Source organism: Bactrocera oleae, chromosome 2, assembly GCF_042242935.1.
Source record: "Bactrocera oleae isolate idBacOlea1 chromosome 2, idBacOlea1, whole genome shotgun sequence".
NCBI classification, from domain to species: domain Eukaryota; kingdom Metazoa; phylum Arthropoda; class Insecta; order Diptera; family Tephritidae; genus Bactrocera; species Bactrocera oleae.
Window position 1 is genome coordinate 24,023,761 of NC_091536.1, and position 15,346 is coordinate 24,039,106.

The window sequence follows — 15,346 nt, forward strand, 5'->3', positions numbered from 1 at the left end:
CACAAGAATGAAATTTCTTTATAATCCTTAAACACACTAACTTTTCCAACACCGAAGCAAAACTGAAACTATTCTGAAAATTTGTTAAATTATTGAGTAATTATTTATCCACCTACAAAAATCAGCAATTACAAGTTGATAAAGATTAAGTAGCTATGCGAATACCTTAAATGAAGATAGACTTTTCAGCTACTTTAGGCATTTAATGCACGAAATAGCCTTTGTATAAGTTTATTTTTATGCATAAGAAGCAATACATTTGTTATAATAATCACGAAATTTTATATATATACTTCTTTATTATTATTTTTTTGTTCAATTAAAATATTCAACGTTTCGTCTCTTCTAATAAATACATTATTTTGCGTTTTATTATAAACTAGCGACTAATTTCAAAAATTTCGTAAATATAACAGTGAACATAATTAATAATGATTTTATGAATTAGTAAAGTAAATTGATATTTAATTTATATTTAATATTGCAACGTTTTATATTTACATACATTACATTTAAATATTGAGGACAACGACACGATTAGGGCTTTAACATTAATCATTTTGGGCTATAAACAGACAAGCTTTGCGTTGGAAATTAGCATCAATTAAATCACCTCAATGCAGTTTTTCAGCACAGTTTTTGAAATTGCTTTTTACTTATTCTTATTTATGAGCATAAAATGAACTGTTTAGACCTTATTAATCTTACATGTAACGGTACAAAACGGTATATACTGCTATAAGTTACTCAGTTTAAGGCGTAACGCCTAATTTCGAAATTTCGAATTTATTTTAATGCAATTGAATGCGTTTCAGTAGATCTAGGTGCATTAGAATTACAAGAATTTTTTATAGGTTGTACCCGTTCTGCTGAAACACATAAAATCACATAAATAAATATTAATACACAATATATAAGCAATAAATATTAGCAATAGATGACTTTATGCTTTACGTAAACCAGAAAAAAAAATTATAACTATTATTATTATTATATTTGACCAACTTATGTACAACGTGGTTTGAGCACGTATGAGACATTTGAAAGTATATGGAAAGTTTACAAATCTATAGTTCGCAGCACTTTGTATTGGCAGCCATAGGTTCTATTAATTTTTACATCACTCTTTTTTTATTGTGATACGATTATTCAAATTATTGCAGTTGACTACAATTAGTTTAAGTAAACGCTAATATTTGCCCTTTTATAATTTAGCTTAAGTATATAAATATTGTTCACTAATTTCATTACTACTAATATTTATTTCTGCGTCCATGACTTTCACTTTGCACGCTTCTCGAAATGCCAAACAATAATATTTTTGTTGCTTCAATTTAGTGTCGCTAATGTTGTAGAAGCTACTATTAATTTCTGGCTTTACAAATCAAATTATTTAATGTTAAGAGTTAGTAATAATAAAATTTAAAAACTAAATAGTTTGCTAGAGGTCAATTGAAATAAAATACACTACATGCGCTTAACGATTCCCGAAACATGAGAACGGCAACACACATGCATTACTAATATTTTCTGCAAATCATCTGATATTGCTTTTTGAGCGATGTCATTTACTATCCACTTGGTGTTTGTGGATGTGGCATCGTTTTTTCGATGAGATTATCCCTACAAGCCAATGACAACTCTTGCAACACATAATTATAAGTAGCATTGCTATCGTCATCGTCATCGTTGTCGTTATTATTATATGCATAGCTAATTGCTAGGAGGCATGATGTTGGCAATTTCATAAGTTTTGCAGGAATGCCAATAGTTTCGTCTCATAATTTTTATTGGATTCCAAATTGCGCAACGAGTGTCTCTCTTCAGGGAATATGTGTAGATCGTATGGTTTGTTTGCTCGATTCAAGGCTGATATGAGCTGTGAGGTATGATAGAAGTGAACATTCTCATCGATGAGGCCGTGTATGAGTAAAAGACGATTTTCTCTGAACAATGGAAGTTATATGTGTACAATTATATTAATTATATTTTCAACAATAATTTTGGTTTTCATTAATTTGAACTTACTCTTCAGGGAAAGCGTCTACGTAATTAAGCACAGAGCCCCCTGAATAGCCGCGCTTATTATTCTGCGGCAAATCCATATAGCGCTCCGTATAGCCCGTGTCATAATATTCCCAATTTGTAACTGGCGCTCCAGCAATTGCAACCTTGAAGACATCTGGATACTGCACTAGACCCATTAAACTGAGATAACCACCTATACAATTTATAGAATATTTAAAATGACAACGTTTTATTATATTTATTACGCACCATAGGACCAGCCGTGTATAGCTACACGATTCATATCAATATAGCCTAACTGATCTGCCAATATTCGTAATGCAGCAACTTGATCATTCAGCTCCACTTGGCCCATGCGACAACGTATGTGTGTTTCAAATTTAAGTCCACGATGTCGTGATCCACGCGAATCGATGCAAATAACACAATATCCTTGCGCCGCCAACATATGCATGCGCAACTGATGTTTACCCTAAAATCGCGAATATGACTCATTAAAATAACCAATACTAGAATTTTATGTACCAACTTTGAATGTATTATTGACAGTTTGCACCTCAGGACCGCCATACACATTGAGCACTGTTGGATATTTAATGCCCAAATGAAAATTATGTGGTTTAAATACCATTGCATACACAATTTCACCCGACGGTAATTGAGGGCGGAACATTTGCGGGCAGTATTGTGGTTCAGGTTTGCCACCCTCATGAAGATAGCCCATCAGTGATAATTGTATGCCATTAACACCACCATTTTGGCATGTTTGTGTGACACGCATTACTTTGCAGGAAGGCAACCGCTGTATGTTGCAATAGACTTGCAACATCAATTGACATGACTGTAAAGTACCAATAATAGCAATGCCAGCCAAATTATCTTGTATAATGAATATTATTATTACCTCATCAAATTCCACTTGATATGAATAGCCTGGTTCAGTTAGCAAACGTATGTGTTCTGGACGTTGCAAACTCACCACATACAAATGTTTTTCCAGTGGCGTATCACGTAATCCAATGAAATATACTAACTGTTGCGCTTTGTTCACCCAAATATTTCGATGCAAAACCTCCCATTCGCCGGAGGTAAGTGCTACCTAAAAATATAATATGTCAACATTTCTCTCATTAAATAAACTACTATTATTACTTTATTTATAATTCTGGGATGCAACGTCACACTATCGATGAAATCCGTATGAATATCCATGTTGGCTGATGTTGTAGAAGACGTTGAATTTGTTCGACTATTCATTTCAAAATTGTTCGTATTGCTATGCACGTCTTTATAACCATTCAGTGAGCCTGTATTTAGACTAGATGTGACCAGATACAAATGTCTAAAACCAGTCTCCTCAGAGGCCCACAAAAATGTCACCGTTGTATCGGTTATTTCCAGAAAATAAAGCAAATCGTGCACATTGACCCACGTATCTGATGTCTGAGAGTAAATAACCTATAACGAATATGTAATCGATCATTTCGGTTTACCAAAGTAATATACGGATTATTATATGGTATAATAAGGATAATACCTGTAGAGGTGACACAGCTCTACAATATGGACTCTTCCAGCTGTGGTCTACTGAACCTGAGGGCGACGACGCCGTGCTGGTGTACGTTTCGCAGAAATTATCCAACGGTATAAGTACCAAATCTAAACGTTGTTGTTTACGGTTCAAGCCCTGCATCCAAACGCTATAAAGACAAGATTTTATTATACCAAAATAAAATTAATATTCGTTATTTTAACATTGTCTATAGATCTGTACTCATTTAGTTTCATTAATATATATTGTTATATAACCAAAAGAACTACTTTCAAGTCAATCGGAATAAGAAATCAGTATATTCATGATATGATAATCGGACATAACTGTAATGGTGTTAAAATTGAAAGATAAAACAAAATCGTTAAATTTGTGTTTTTAGCCTCGTTGTTCGAAGAGTCAAAGCACATTTCGCAACTTAAAAAGTAGGCTTACAAAAGTTATTTCCTAATGCTCGGCTCAAATTTTACAAAACATAGGGTTGCAAAAAATGCCTTAAAAATAATTGAATTCATTGATTTTTTTAATTTTTTTTTTTAACTACAAATTCTTAATTTTTGATTTTTGATTTCAAATGCCGAATTGATCCGAAATTTAGAACTAAAAATTTAAAATCTATTTATTATTTTAAAACTTTTGTAGTGAAAAATTCGCAACCCTGATTAAGCATATTGTGCAACAAATAAAATGATACTCACTAATTTGAATCGGGCGTCCACCCAATGCGCACTATATATTCCAGCCAAGGAAACACCAAGGAGAGTGAATACGGTAAATCCTTTATACAAACGTCACTAATTTGCAGCGACTCATTGAGAACGAATTGCACTACTTTTAATTTGGATTTTGCATTGGCTGTGCCAGCACGCGGAAAACGATATTCTTCTATTTCCCCAGGCGTTGCTTGAGATGATGGAAATGTATACAAGCAAACGTCCGATTCATCCACTTCCTCGTAAACAATGCGATAAACACCATCTTAAAAATAAGATGTGTTTATACAAACATATAAGGCATCTGTAGAAAAACATGCGTTTTTTTTATTATTTGATTGCTTTACCATTCGAGTGTGGTTGCCACCAATAACCCTGGAAGCGGCTAAACTCCTCAAGCATTATATATGATGGCACACCAGCGCTAAGGGGATCATCGGCAATAGAACGACGACCATCGTGCACGAATGTCAAACGCTCTTCATGTCCACTAACAGTATGTGTCACCCATATGTCGCTACCACTAATGTATGCTATTAAATCAGAATTTTGTGGGCAGATTTGTGGATCTAACGCTGCCCACTGGGGACATGTTCGTAATTGAGTAGGGAAAAGCGGGCTGGTCTGCAAAAAAAAAAAATATATATATACTTGTACATATAGTAATAAAAAGAAATATAGAAATCCATTTAATAGAATTATTCTAATTATCATTCTCATTCTAAACCATGTATATATTAACTTTACTTTTATAGTCAGAAATTATAAAACATAAGTTAAATTTATTTTTGGCTTTCATACCCGAATTTTTATATGCGACATACACTTTCCAACAAATTAGAAAAAAAAAATAGCGCCAATTTTGCTTGTTAACTTAAACTTAGCTTAAATTTAGGTGAACACTAATCTGTGGTTATGATCATGCAAGGTCCTTATGTGTTACAGAAAGCAAGAACAATTGGGGAGATAGTTGTTTACGTTAAGACGCTTCCATAGAAATTACGCCACAAGTAGAACGACAAATATTCGTTGTCTTATCACAACCAGCTAAAGGCCATTGACCTATAGCAATTAAATTAAGATAATGTGCTAATTTTAATTGACCCCAACATACATAATTATTACAAATTAAAAATTAAAACAGTTTGCATTATGAAGCAGTGTAGTCCAAATAAAAATTCGGTAATGGAAATAATTCAATTTACATTGCAAATCGAAAAATATAAACAACTTTCTTTACCCATTCATTCTTAGAACCATGGTAAAAATAAAGCATAATTTTTACATACATTTGTCTTTTGAATAGAGTAAAAACATAGAAGTAACTATTATCTTCACCATTATTATTTTTACTCATTTGAATAGTAAATTATTATAATATACAGATTAATCGCAACAATTTTAGTCATTTAAATTGAAAGCATTGATTCAAATTGAAATCAAAGTTATCCGCAAATAAGTCATTAAATAAAAAATAACAATTAAATGTAAATATTAATAACCTGACATATCCGAATTGAAAAAAGTAATCAAATCATAATCATAATTTTTTAAGATTTAAATTAACTGACAACTAATGTTTACAGCTACTTGTTAGTCTATAAATCAAAAAGGCACATTGAACGATTAGAATCATAAGAACAAGAACAACAATCTGAATGTATCATGATTTCACTTTTTTAATCTTTAATGCCAGAAGCAAAGAAGTTTTGTTTTGATCAATTATAAACAAACTGTGACAGATTATAACTCATATATGTATGATTGATTCATTAAGCTCAATAAATTAGAAAAAAATTAAACCCGCCGTATAAGTATTTTTATACCTGTCTTTCGAACGTTTAACATCAGATTTCAAAACTTTAAAGCGTTTTCCCCACAATTCACGTTTTAAAAGTCCCTGCCCCTCATAACTTCAAAACTACTGCACCGATCATTTTGAAATTTTTAACACTATTTCTATATATAATTCACGAGGTAACGCTGGAGATTTATTCAAATTTGTTAATATATTTTATTTTGCAACAATAAATTAACTGACCGACCGAAGTCGAGTTTTTTTTTCAAAGTGTACACAAAAAATGAAAAAAAAATCATAAAAATAGGCTTTGATTTACACGAATCAAACCTACTCCCCGCTTAATAATTCTAAAATAAAGTGCTGCATTCTACTTATCCGGCAATTAAATATATGGAAATAAAGTTATCCACAGAAAGTAAATATGTAACTCAAGAAACAAAACAAAAAAATTACATTTCATTACAGAAATATTTTACACTTATTGTTTTTACATTCAATTTCAGACTGTATTTCAAAATTGGTGTTTGTACTTACATTATACCCCGTATCGAGGCATTGATACAAATCACTAAAGCAGGGAAAAACTATTTTTCCGCTTGGTTTGTGTAATTCAAAAGAAGTAATGCCCCACGTTGAGAGTCGTTTCCGTTCTTGCAGTAGCTGGAACTCTCTTGACCATAGATTAACTCCTCCGCTAGCAGCCGTAGCAGCCACACTTGACATTGGCTGTTGTAATACTATCTTCCATTGAAGTCTAATATAAATATATTGAAAATATTTTCTCATTGAAATTAAGAAAAATTTCTTAATGAAGTTTTGACAAACCTTTTGTTTGAACTATTTCTGAGGAAAGAAGAATTCAATATGGGAGACGAAGCGTGTGAAGAAGTTGGTGATGGCAAGCGACTTGTTACAACATTTCCAAAGGAATCAGCTACGTCATCTGATCCCCCATCCGTAGCCGACGTAATGTTACTACACGCTGTAACGCTATCAATACTATCATTTATATCAGTTAAGGGTGGACTACTTTGCAAAATAGTCTCTTCTGCTGCATTCATATTAATGTCTGCATAAAGCAATGTTGGCTCCCAGGCATTAGGTGGCGTACTCAGAAAGTAGCATCGCACCCGACCGTCAGATAAAGTACGGAACTGTATATTAGATGGCATCATGCTGGATAAATTGATTAACTGTTTGCGCATATCATTAACAATGGTTTTAATCTCTGACCATGTCTTTTTAGGTGTTGGCGCTGGTACATGGCGATCATCATCTTCGTCGTCATCCTCACAATCATCGTCATCATATAAGCCCTCCATATTAGGAGGTGTTCCGCTTGTTGGTGAACTAAGATGATTTGAAAGCGCTGAAGCAGCAGCTACAACAACAGCTGCAGCTTCAGCGGTAGTCGCTTGAGCTGCAGCAGCAACCGTAGAAATTGGCGATGTCAGGGAGTTGAAAGCAAGTCCTAAAGAAGAGTAGAAGGCATTTGCGGTGTTACCCAGAGAACTAATACTACTAGGGGTGCTGACAGTATTCTGAGTACGGTCGCCCGATACACGTGAAGTAAATCCATCTAATAGATTCGCTAATGATGATGTTGTGGTTATACGTTCCAATGATGAAGATTGTGTTGATAACTGTGTTAATGAATTAATTGGTATTACCGCACCAGAACTTGCCATAATTGCAACACTAGCACTCCCAACACTTCTATTTGCATTCACAATTCCGGCATTATTGCTGATACTGTTATGATTGCTTAAAATCGCGCTGGTTCCACCACTGTTGCTACTACTCAGTGGCGTAGCATTGGCTGCGGATGTAGTCGTAGTAGTAGGAGCTGGTTTTAAACGATTTCGCTGTTGTGTCAAAGATGTGTCCATCTTAATTTAAATGATATTATTATTAAAAAGTCTCCAAATTTATTGGTCTAGAAACATTAGTGTTACGTTCTTTGTTTCAAGTTTTATTAATTTGCACAATTCGTAATAGTAGGATTATATTATTTTATATGGCAATATGAGAGTATTGAGTATTTTTAAACACTATTAAGTAAATTATTATTATTAGTTTTGGTCCTCAGTTGTGTTGTTTTATTGGTAAACTTGAAATATGTGAGTTATCTGTTTATTTCTTAAGTTATACTATTCTTTACACTTTGTTCCAATTTTCATTTTTAGCACTCAGTAAACATACGCACATATATGTACAAACTATTTGACATTTTTGTAATAATGTTACAAACTTTATATTTTGTTTATTGTAATTATTTTAATTTTAATTGATTTAACTTTCTCATTTCTCAGTCTTTCGAATATGTGTAATTTGCTGTATATAAATGAAACAACAAACAATTTAAAGCACTGTGTACTCGTTAATTTTAACTTGATCTGCGAGCACTTAAGGTTTTTATTAGATAGGCATAATTTAGGCCTCTCGATTTCTCTTTTGCTATATTGTAGAAAGAGACATGAAAACGAATAGAAACGAAACTGTAAACACTTTCTATGACTAACTTAACTTAAATTTTATGTAATTGATTATAATTTTTTAAATACATTTGATTTAAACATTATCTGAAAAAATTGCTGGCTAAATCTATATATTTATTTTGTCTAATTGGAGTATGACTAGGCAAATTGGTTTCGCCTTTACTGTTGCTCGCCCTACTCCAAATACAAGAAACTTTGCCAAGTCATTTATTTCATAAAGTTCGGCGGTACCTCTTGTGTGAGATGCGATCTATGCATTCTGATGCGTTGTTATATTGTTATTTTCACCACTGCTCTTTGTCCGTCGAGACACTCATTTATTGTCACATTGACAGTTGGTCTTGTTTTTTGGCGTTAAGTTTCTTTACTACTGACAGTTGCACTCTATTATTCCAATAAGCAAAAATCAGAAATACAACAAGAGCCCAACAAATAAATTGCAACTTTAAAACTTGTCCAATTTCAGCAAAATGGAAGAACTTCCATACCTCATAAAATCTCCAATCATTGGTCCTGCAGCTCGATAATGCCCTCAAATATTTCCATTACCAAAATATTTACACATATTTAAATACTTATGTATAACAACCAAAACGCTGAAAGGTCTAAACGACGTAAGCATTTAAAATGGAATTCAGTTTTTTCTGTTCCTTTTAAGCATATTTCACTAATATTCCATCCTCTATCTCTTTAAATTAGAATTTTTCGATTTCTTTAATACTAAATATATCCACAATGAATTAATTGCGTACTTCCAGTTGTTTTTCACTACAATTGCCAGATTTCTGTAATTTTTATTGACATTTTACTAATAATTCTTCTTCTTCTTATTGCAACAAATCACATTAACGTATTTCGTCATCTGAAATAAAATAATAAAACTGAAGCACATTATTCTAGCAAAGCTATTGACGACACAATATATAAAGACTAGTTGACTAGAATTGGCCTATTGGATTATCTTTGCGGTCTTTTTTTATAATAAAAATATTATAAGACCTGATATGACAATCTCTCAATGTTCCTGTGCTTTCAACAGGGTCTGATAACTTTTGATACGTTGGAACACGCTCATTTCTCTGCTAGCTAGTATATCTTATATCCTTTCTCAAATATAACCATAATACTATTATTTATTAATTTTATTATATTTATTTATTATAAGGTTAAGCACAGTTCTCATATGATCGTCATAGTGAGCACGTTGCACTTTGTTATTGTAAACGTCATGGCAAATGAATGCGTTCACTGTCCCAGGGTTTATTCCGGCCAAGGACTGTCAACTCGGCAGAATTCTGCCGCTACAACAACAACCCTTATTACGTAGATATCATAATGCTGCGATTAGTCAACTACTCAAAACCGTATATCGGGTCAGCTGCTACGACCTACCTTATGAAAACGCAATATAAATGAAAATTCACCACAGTTTCTACCCTCCGTAACGTGGATATCCACGAAAATTGCCTTTTTCCCGTAGAAACGTACATTATGAAAAATTAAAACTGAATAACTAGATGTGTGCAAAACCATCTATACAAATTGAGCAATGGTAAAAATGCACAAATAGTAGCAAAATAGAACAGCTGATTTATATGTTGTCACTGGAGGCATAACATTTGAAAAATTTCGTTTGATACGAACGGTAAGTACGGAATGGCAGCACATCGTTCACTAATCGCAGCATTAGCATAAACAGATCTGTTTGTTATCAATACAAAAAAACGAAAACAGCTGTTAGTACTGTCACCTTCTCCCAATCGTTATCAAGAGATAAAATAAATGATTATTTATAAATATCAGTGTATGCCTTCCTCAACTCTTAACTTAGGTCACAAGTAACAATTATTATCAAGCAAAAGAGTGAGTGTTGCTCTCGCATAGTTCCAGGGGATTGTCTCATAACGTTTACGCTGCTTGCTGCTCCTAACATAAATTTCCTTGCTCACTTGACGCAACACATATTGCCACTTATTAATTAGATCATTGAACAATGAATTTAGTTAGTTCATTTCGTGTTAACGTGAGTGTAGCATATCAGAAAATGGCATTATCTTCAATCGCATCTGAGAATAATGACTTTGTTAGGAAAGGTAGAAAAATTCTTGGTGCAGCACTTAATTATATGTGTGTGAAAAATATACAAATTCATACTACATATGTACATGGTACTAATTGAATATCTTTTCAGGGATATTGTGCGCACTCGAAACGTAGCAGTTCCAACAGAGCCGCTTTTATTCCTTAAGCCCACAACATCCTACGTAACTGAAGGCAACCCAATTGTTGTATGTACGATATATTTTCGATTGATTTCAAAATATATTTAATTATTATAAAATATTTATTTGAAGATTCCCAAAGTGTTTACCAAAGTCGCGCATGAGGTTGAGTTAGGAGTCATAATTGGAAAGCAATGTAAGAATGTTAAAAAAGAAGAAGCTTTCAACTACATAAGTGGCTATTGCCTAGCACTTGATATGACTGCGCAATGTAATCTGGGACTAGCACGAAAAAATGGTCATCCATGGAGCTTAGGTAAAGGTTTTGACACTTCAACTCCTGTTTCGGGTTTTATATCTGCAAACGACATCAAAGACCCTCATAAAGTTTCACTATGGTTAAAAGTAAATGAAGAGCTACGTCAACAAGGCAATACTGCGGATCTCATTTTTAAAGTGGACGACCTTATAGCTTACTCTTCAAAGTATATGACGCTTGAACCAAACGATCTTATTCTCACCGGTACACCAGACGGTGCATCGCCTGTAAAAGCAGGTGACGTAATTGAGGCTGGTATTGGTGATAACTTGAGGATTGCGTTTGAGGTTGTAGACGATGTTTAGAAATCATGTTATCACTAGTAAGAAATTTATATATATATACATATGTAAGATTTCTGGTAGTCACATATAAAAACACAAATGTACATATGTTTGATTGATAGATCATTTAAATTACTAAAAGTAAATTGTTACTAGAAAAAGAATTCATATTATTTTGCAATGTTGTTTAAGTCTATCAATATGTTCCATTACTGCAAGAAGTTCTCGTTGCACACTCGCACTTTCCAATACTAATTCTAAACAATTTTTGAAGTGATCAGATGCGGTTCGCAAACTACTTGGTGGTAGTAAAGTGAACCAATGCATCGGTTCAACGAATCCTTTAGCTTTATCGACGCTACGTCTCCTGTAAGTAAAAAAAATATATAATTATTGAATTTAATGTTATTTTTGAGTTACAAAAATGATAAAAAGCAAGAAAAAAATGTTAACTGCGTTTGATCACTCAGTAGTATGGCAGCCATATACTATTACATATGACGTATGAGCAGCTTTTTGGGGAGGAAAGGACATGTGAAAATTTTCAGATCGATATCTCAAAACTGATTATAGTTCGCGTACATACAGACGAACATGGCTAAATCAAGCCAGCTCGTTATGCTGATCATTTATATATATATACTTGTTCTAGTTTCTCCGACGTTTCCTTTGGGATGTTACAAACTTCGTACCAAACATATATACCCTATTCAGGGTATAAAAACGAAGAAATTATGCACTTACATTAAACTGTACTCTACACTTGATATTTTTGTGTCATTCTTTTGTTCCTCTAAAACACAAAGTGCATTGAATGTGTTGCTATACTCGGTCGGAATTTGTGCTGAACTTATAGTTTGTGATCCTTGAAGGTACCGTGTTTTGGCCAACATCAACTGTCCACTATTCATTAATCTTTCAATATTCACTCGGCTCGTTGTGTATTGTTCTATTAAATCCAACATTTCTAAGTAAAGCAGATCAAGTAAATTTCCAATTTCTTCTTTCTTCGAAGACATTTTTTATTAAAATAGTTATTTAGGCAAATTTAATATGTTGATTCGAATAACTAAGCAATCAAACTTTTAATGTAGATATCCCCATTTATCAAACAAATCATATGACTGCAAGTGCTATCGATTTTTTCACCATTTAACGATAAAGAACATCCTATTGTGACCTGTTTATTTAATTGAAACCCATGTGTTGATAACAAATATGCACAATTGTATATATTTCTACTTGCATTTAACATTTGAAGTACATTTTGTTGATATTATTTTATTTTATATAAAAAATATTAAGAGACAAAAGAGTTGCTAAGCACCGTAATTTGTACTTGATTCGTTGGTACAATGGAAATTTTAAAGTTCTAGGAGAACGTAAGCTAAAGCAAAATACTTATTGATATTATTTTTATATAAATTGCTTAAAAAGTTATAACGATATTGTAATAGGATGCCTAGAGTGATTTGATAACTTGAGTAAGAAATAGAAAAGTATTACTGAATTTTATATGTTTGCACTTGTGCAATTATTGAATGTAGAGTAGTTTATGTCAGTCATGGTTAAACATTATAAACTGAGTGACTTAACAGTACATTAAGTGGTTACTATACACTCATAAATGATTTTTTTCGACAGTGAAAAGTATATTGAAATGGATAGCGAACTAAAAAGTCATGATTTACGTTCGAGTTTCTCTTCAGAAACCGAGTTGCGCAAACGAACTCAAGCGTTGGCAAATCAGGCTAAAAATTTGCATCCTAAAGCAGATACTATTGAATACAAGGAAAGACAACATCAGCAACAAAATGGCCATAAAGAAAAAGAGTTTTATCCGATGGTATGTGGTACACTTTATATTGGTTTACTAAAACTTGAATGTAAACAAAGAACATATTCCACCGTAGCTACAAATTAACTTATCATTGTAATAATATTAGATGTAACAATAACAAGTGATCTTTCACTTTCACCTTATGCTAAAGATCAATAAGAGTTACTGTCAAATACAAATATGTGCGTGTAAATTTGTAATGATTTTGAGTAATAATATTGACATATCACAGCAGAAGTCATATTGCCCAAATATTTTAAATAATCAAAAATCATTTAACTAAATGAGTTTCTATTTCTTACCTCGAAGTACATTCCTAATAATAATACATTGTAAGGTTTAATTTGCTTTGTTATTTTTTTTAACATTATTAACCACCTGTTTCAGTCTCCTTCTGCCCATAAAACATCTTATCAGCTTACTCGAACACCTCCGATAAAAACACCAACCACAATTACGTCAGCAGAAACGACAAGTAAAGTAGCCTCAGTATTAATGAACTCTAATCTGAATGTTGACATAACCCCGAATCGCCGTTTCAGTGAAAGTTCGGCAGATGAATTGTACAGAAGTGATGAATCAACTAAGCGAACTGCTTTAAATAAAATCATGGGGTACAAGGCTTTGGTTAATACTAATAACTCCAACGCTCAGCTCTCTAATAGAAGAAAATGCCCTCGATTCTCTAACGATGACGATGACGATGGGGAGAGCTGTTGTTGTTTTGATGGGGACAATAGAAAAAGACGCTTAAGTGACGCTATCGATGTCGGAATACGTGTAATGCTAGTATTTATTTTTATGTAAGTAATAATCCCATGAAAAATAATCAAAATATAATTGTTTAGTGAATAAGTAGCTTTGTATATGTATGCTTGTATGCATACATACTATGTATCAGATTAATATCAAAGATATCACTTAATGATTCATAACTTTTTCGTTATTCTCGTAGTCCCAGGCAATCTAATAACTAAATGTTTCTCTTTAAGATCACTGGAAACAACAAAGCCATTCAAACGAAAAGTTCATCCCGAAGAGATGTGGCTGTACAAAAATCCTCGCACCCCAGACATAGTTTCGGCTCAGACACTCATATTATCTGTGATATTTGGTCCATTATTTGTAACATTGTTTAATTTGTGGCTGTCGAGAGATCGGCGTGACTTTCGCGCAGCAAGCTGGGTTTGGACTTTGGCGCTTGGATTAAATGGTGTTACAACAAGCCTCTTGAAAATAACAGTAGGGCGTCATAGACCTGATTTCTTTTACCGCTGCTTTCCTAATGGTATTGTAGTACTCAACAACGCCACCGATTCAAATGGTTCGCTGGACTATTATAATTGCACTGGTGACTTACGTCAAATATGTGAGGGCCGTAAAAGTTTCCCCAGCGGCCATGCTTCCTGTAAGTGTTAACCATCAAACCCTTTCTAAGTGTATGTGCATATATCTAAAATGGACCCTTTTTTATTATTACAGTTGCTTTTGTTGGGTTAGGTTTCATCGCTATTTATGTAGCCGCCAAACTACATGCACTGAGTGCGCGTGGTCGCGGTCAATCCTGGCGTTTATGCGTTTCAATATTGCCGTTAATTTTAGCAGCTTTGATAGCAGTTAGTAGAACTTGCGACTATCATCACCACTGGGAGGATGTTGTGGCCGGTAGTTTAATTGGATTATTTTGTACTTATGTAGTTTATAGACAATATTATCCTTCATTATACTCGATTCATTGTCAACGCCCCTATTTGCGAACATGTGAAAGATTGACACAAAATTATAAGCAGTTGAATCTACAATCAAAGACACATGAGTGTTTATCTTCAAAAGAAAATATAAACGAAGTGAGCGATCTTCCCGAGGATGAACGCCGTCGACTTATTTGAACGGGTATAATGTTAGTTAAGAACTTCAAAAAATTAAGTATTGTAATATATTTAAGTAGAATAATTAACATTATCATTATCGTAAATGTATAAAAAAACACAAATGTAAATATTTATATATTTCAATAGGAAACATGGGCCGAAAATTATTGTTTTAATTTAGTAAATGCTTTAATTATATTCAAAAAGTTTAACTTAAA

General features: G+C 33.1%; 4 protein-coding genes across 10 annotated transcripts; 2 read left to right on the forward strand and 2 right to left on the reverse strand.

Moving 5' to 3' along the window:
* Positions 1-190: 190 nt before the first annotated feature.
* On the reverse strand, positions 191-9,375 carry LOC106616564 (dipeptidyl peptidase 9). 7 transcript variants are annotated; one of them, XM_036377300.2, is made up of 11 exons: positions 9,182-9,375; positions 6,920-8,551; positions 6,629-6,848; positions 4,641-4,917; positions 4,279-4,558; positions 3,566-3,728; positions 3,181-3,486; positions 2,558-3,127; positions 2,278-2,500; positions 2,029-2,221; positions 191-1,946 (listed from the first exon to the last, which is right to left on the reverse strand). In XM_036377300.2, the coding sequence occupies exons 2-11, from the start codon at positions 7,981-7,983 to the stop codon at positions 1,745-1,747; spliced, it is 3,498 nt and encodes a 1,165-aa protein (XP_036233193.2). In that variant the 5' UTR covers positions 7,984-8,551; positions 9,182-9,375; the 3' UTR covers positions 191-1,744. The 7 variants fall into 7 exon arrangements, with proteins under 7 accessions (XP_036233193.2, XP_014088753.2, XP_036233191.2 ...); XM_014233278.3 differs by having other exon boundaries at positions 6,920-7,983; positions 9,081-9,375; XM_036377298.2 differs by having other exon boundaries at positions 6,920-8,428; positions 9,081-9,375.
* Positions 9,376-10,334: 959 nt separating this feature from the next.
* On the forward strand, positions 10,335-11,581 carry LOC106616526 (oxaloacetate tautomerase FAHD1, mitochondrial). The gene is made up of 3 exons (XM_014233211.3): positions 10,335-10,719; positions 10,784-10,880; positions 10,947-11,581. The coding sequence occupies exons 1-3, from the start codon at positions 10,586-10,588 to the stop codon at positions 11,436-11,438; spliced, it is 723 nt and encodes a 240-aa protein (XP_014088686.1). The 5' UTR covers positions 10,335-10,585; the 3' UTR covers positions 11,439-11,581.
* On the reverse strand, positions 11,524-12,540 carry LOC106616527 (coiled-coil domain-containing protein 115). Its single transcript, XM_014233212.3, has 2 exons — positions 12,162-12,540; positions 11,524-11,784 (listed from the first exon to the last, which is right to left on the reverse strand). The coding sequence occupies exons 1-2, from the start codon at positions 12,434-12,436 to the stop codon at positions 11,583-11,585; spliced, it is 477 nt and encodes a 158-aa protein (XP_014088687.1). The 5' UTR covers positions 12,437-12,540; the 3' UTR covers positions 11,524-11,582.
* A 101-nt stretch (positions 12,541-12,641) lies between these two features.
* On the forward strand, positions 12,642-15,340 carry LOC106616560 (PA-phosphatase related-family protein DDB_G0275547). The gene is made up of 5 exons (XM_014233270.3): positions 12,642-12,799; positions 13,062-13,263; positions 13,645-14,060; positions 14,250-14,665; positions 14,740-15,340. Exons 2-5 carry the CDS (start codon positions 13,078-13,080, stop codon positions 15,144-15,146), a joined length of 1,425 nt encoding a protein of 474 aa, XP_014088745.1. The 5' UTR covers positions 12,642-12,799; positions 13,062-13,077; the 3' UTR covers positions 15,147-15,340.
* Positions 15,341-15,346: the final 6 nt, after the last annotated feature.

Bases quoted from the DNA above. Each gene is read 5' to 3' on its own strand.
- LOC106616526 (XM_014233211.3), top strand. From the start codon at position 10,586: ATGAATTTAGTTAGTTCATTTCGTGTTAACGTGAGTGTAGCATATCAG. The intron at 10,720-10,783 runs GTGTGTGAAAAA...ATATCTTTTCAG, and splicing joins GGTGCAGCACTTAATTATAT to GGATATTGTGCGCACTCGAA. The intron at 10,881-10,946 runs GTATGTACGATA...ATTTATTTGAAG, and splicing joins CTGAAGGCAACCCAATTGTT to ATTCCCAAAGTGTTTACCAA.
- LOC106616560 (XM_014233270.3), top strand. From the start codon at position 13,078: ATGGATAGCGAACTAAAAAGTCATGATTTACGTTCGAGTTTCTCTTCA. The intron at 14,061-14,249 runs GTAAGTAATAAT...TTTCTCTTTAAG, and splicing joins ATGCTAGTATTTATTTTTAT to ATCACTGGAAACAACAAAGC. The intron at 14,666-14,739 runs GTAAGTGTTAAC...TTATTATTACAG, and splicing joins CCCCAGCGGCCATGCTTCCT to TTGCTTTTGTTGGGTTAGGT.
- LOC106616527 (XM_014233212.3), bottom strand. From the start codon at position 12,436: ATGTCTTCGAAGAAAGAAGAAATTGGAAATTTACTTGATCTGCTTTAC. The intron at 11,785-12,161 runs GTAAGTGCATAA...TTTTACTTACAG, and splicing joins AGTGTAGAGTACAGTTTAAT to GAGACGTAGCGTCGATAAAG.
- LOC106616564 (XM_036377300.2), bottom strand. From the start codon at position 7,983: ATGGACACATCTTTGACACAACAGCGAAATCGTTTAAAACCAGCTCCT. The intron at 6,849-6,919 runs GTTTGTCAAAAC...TATTTATATTAG, and splicing joins AGAAATAGTTCAAACAAAAG to ACTTCAATGGAAGATAGTAT. The intron at 4,918-6,628 runs GTAAGTACAAAC...TTTTTTTTGCAG, and splicing joins GCCTCGATACGGGGTATAAT to ACCAGCCCGCTTTTCCCTAC.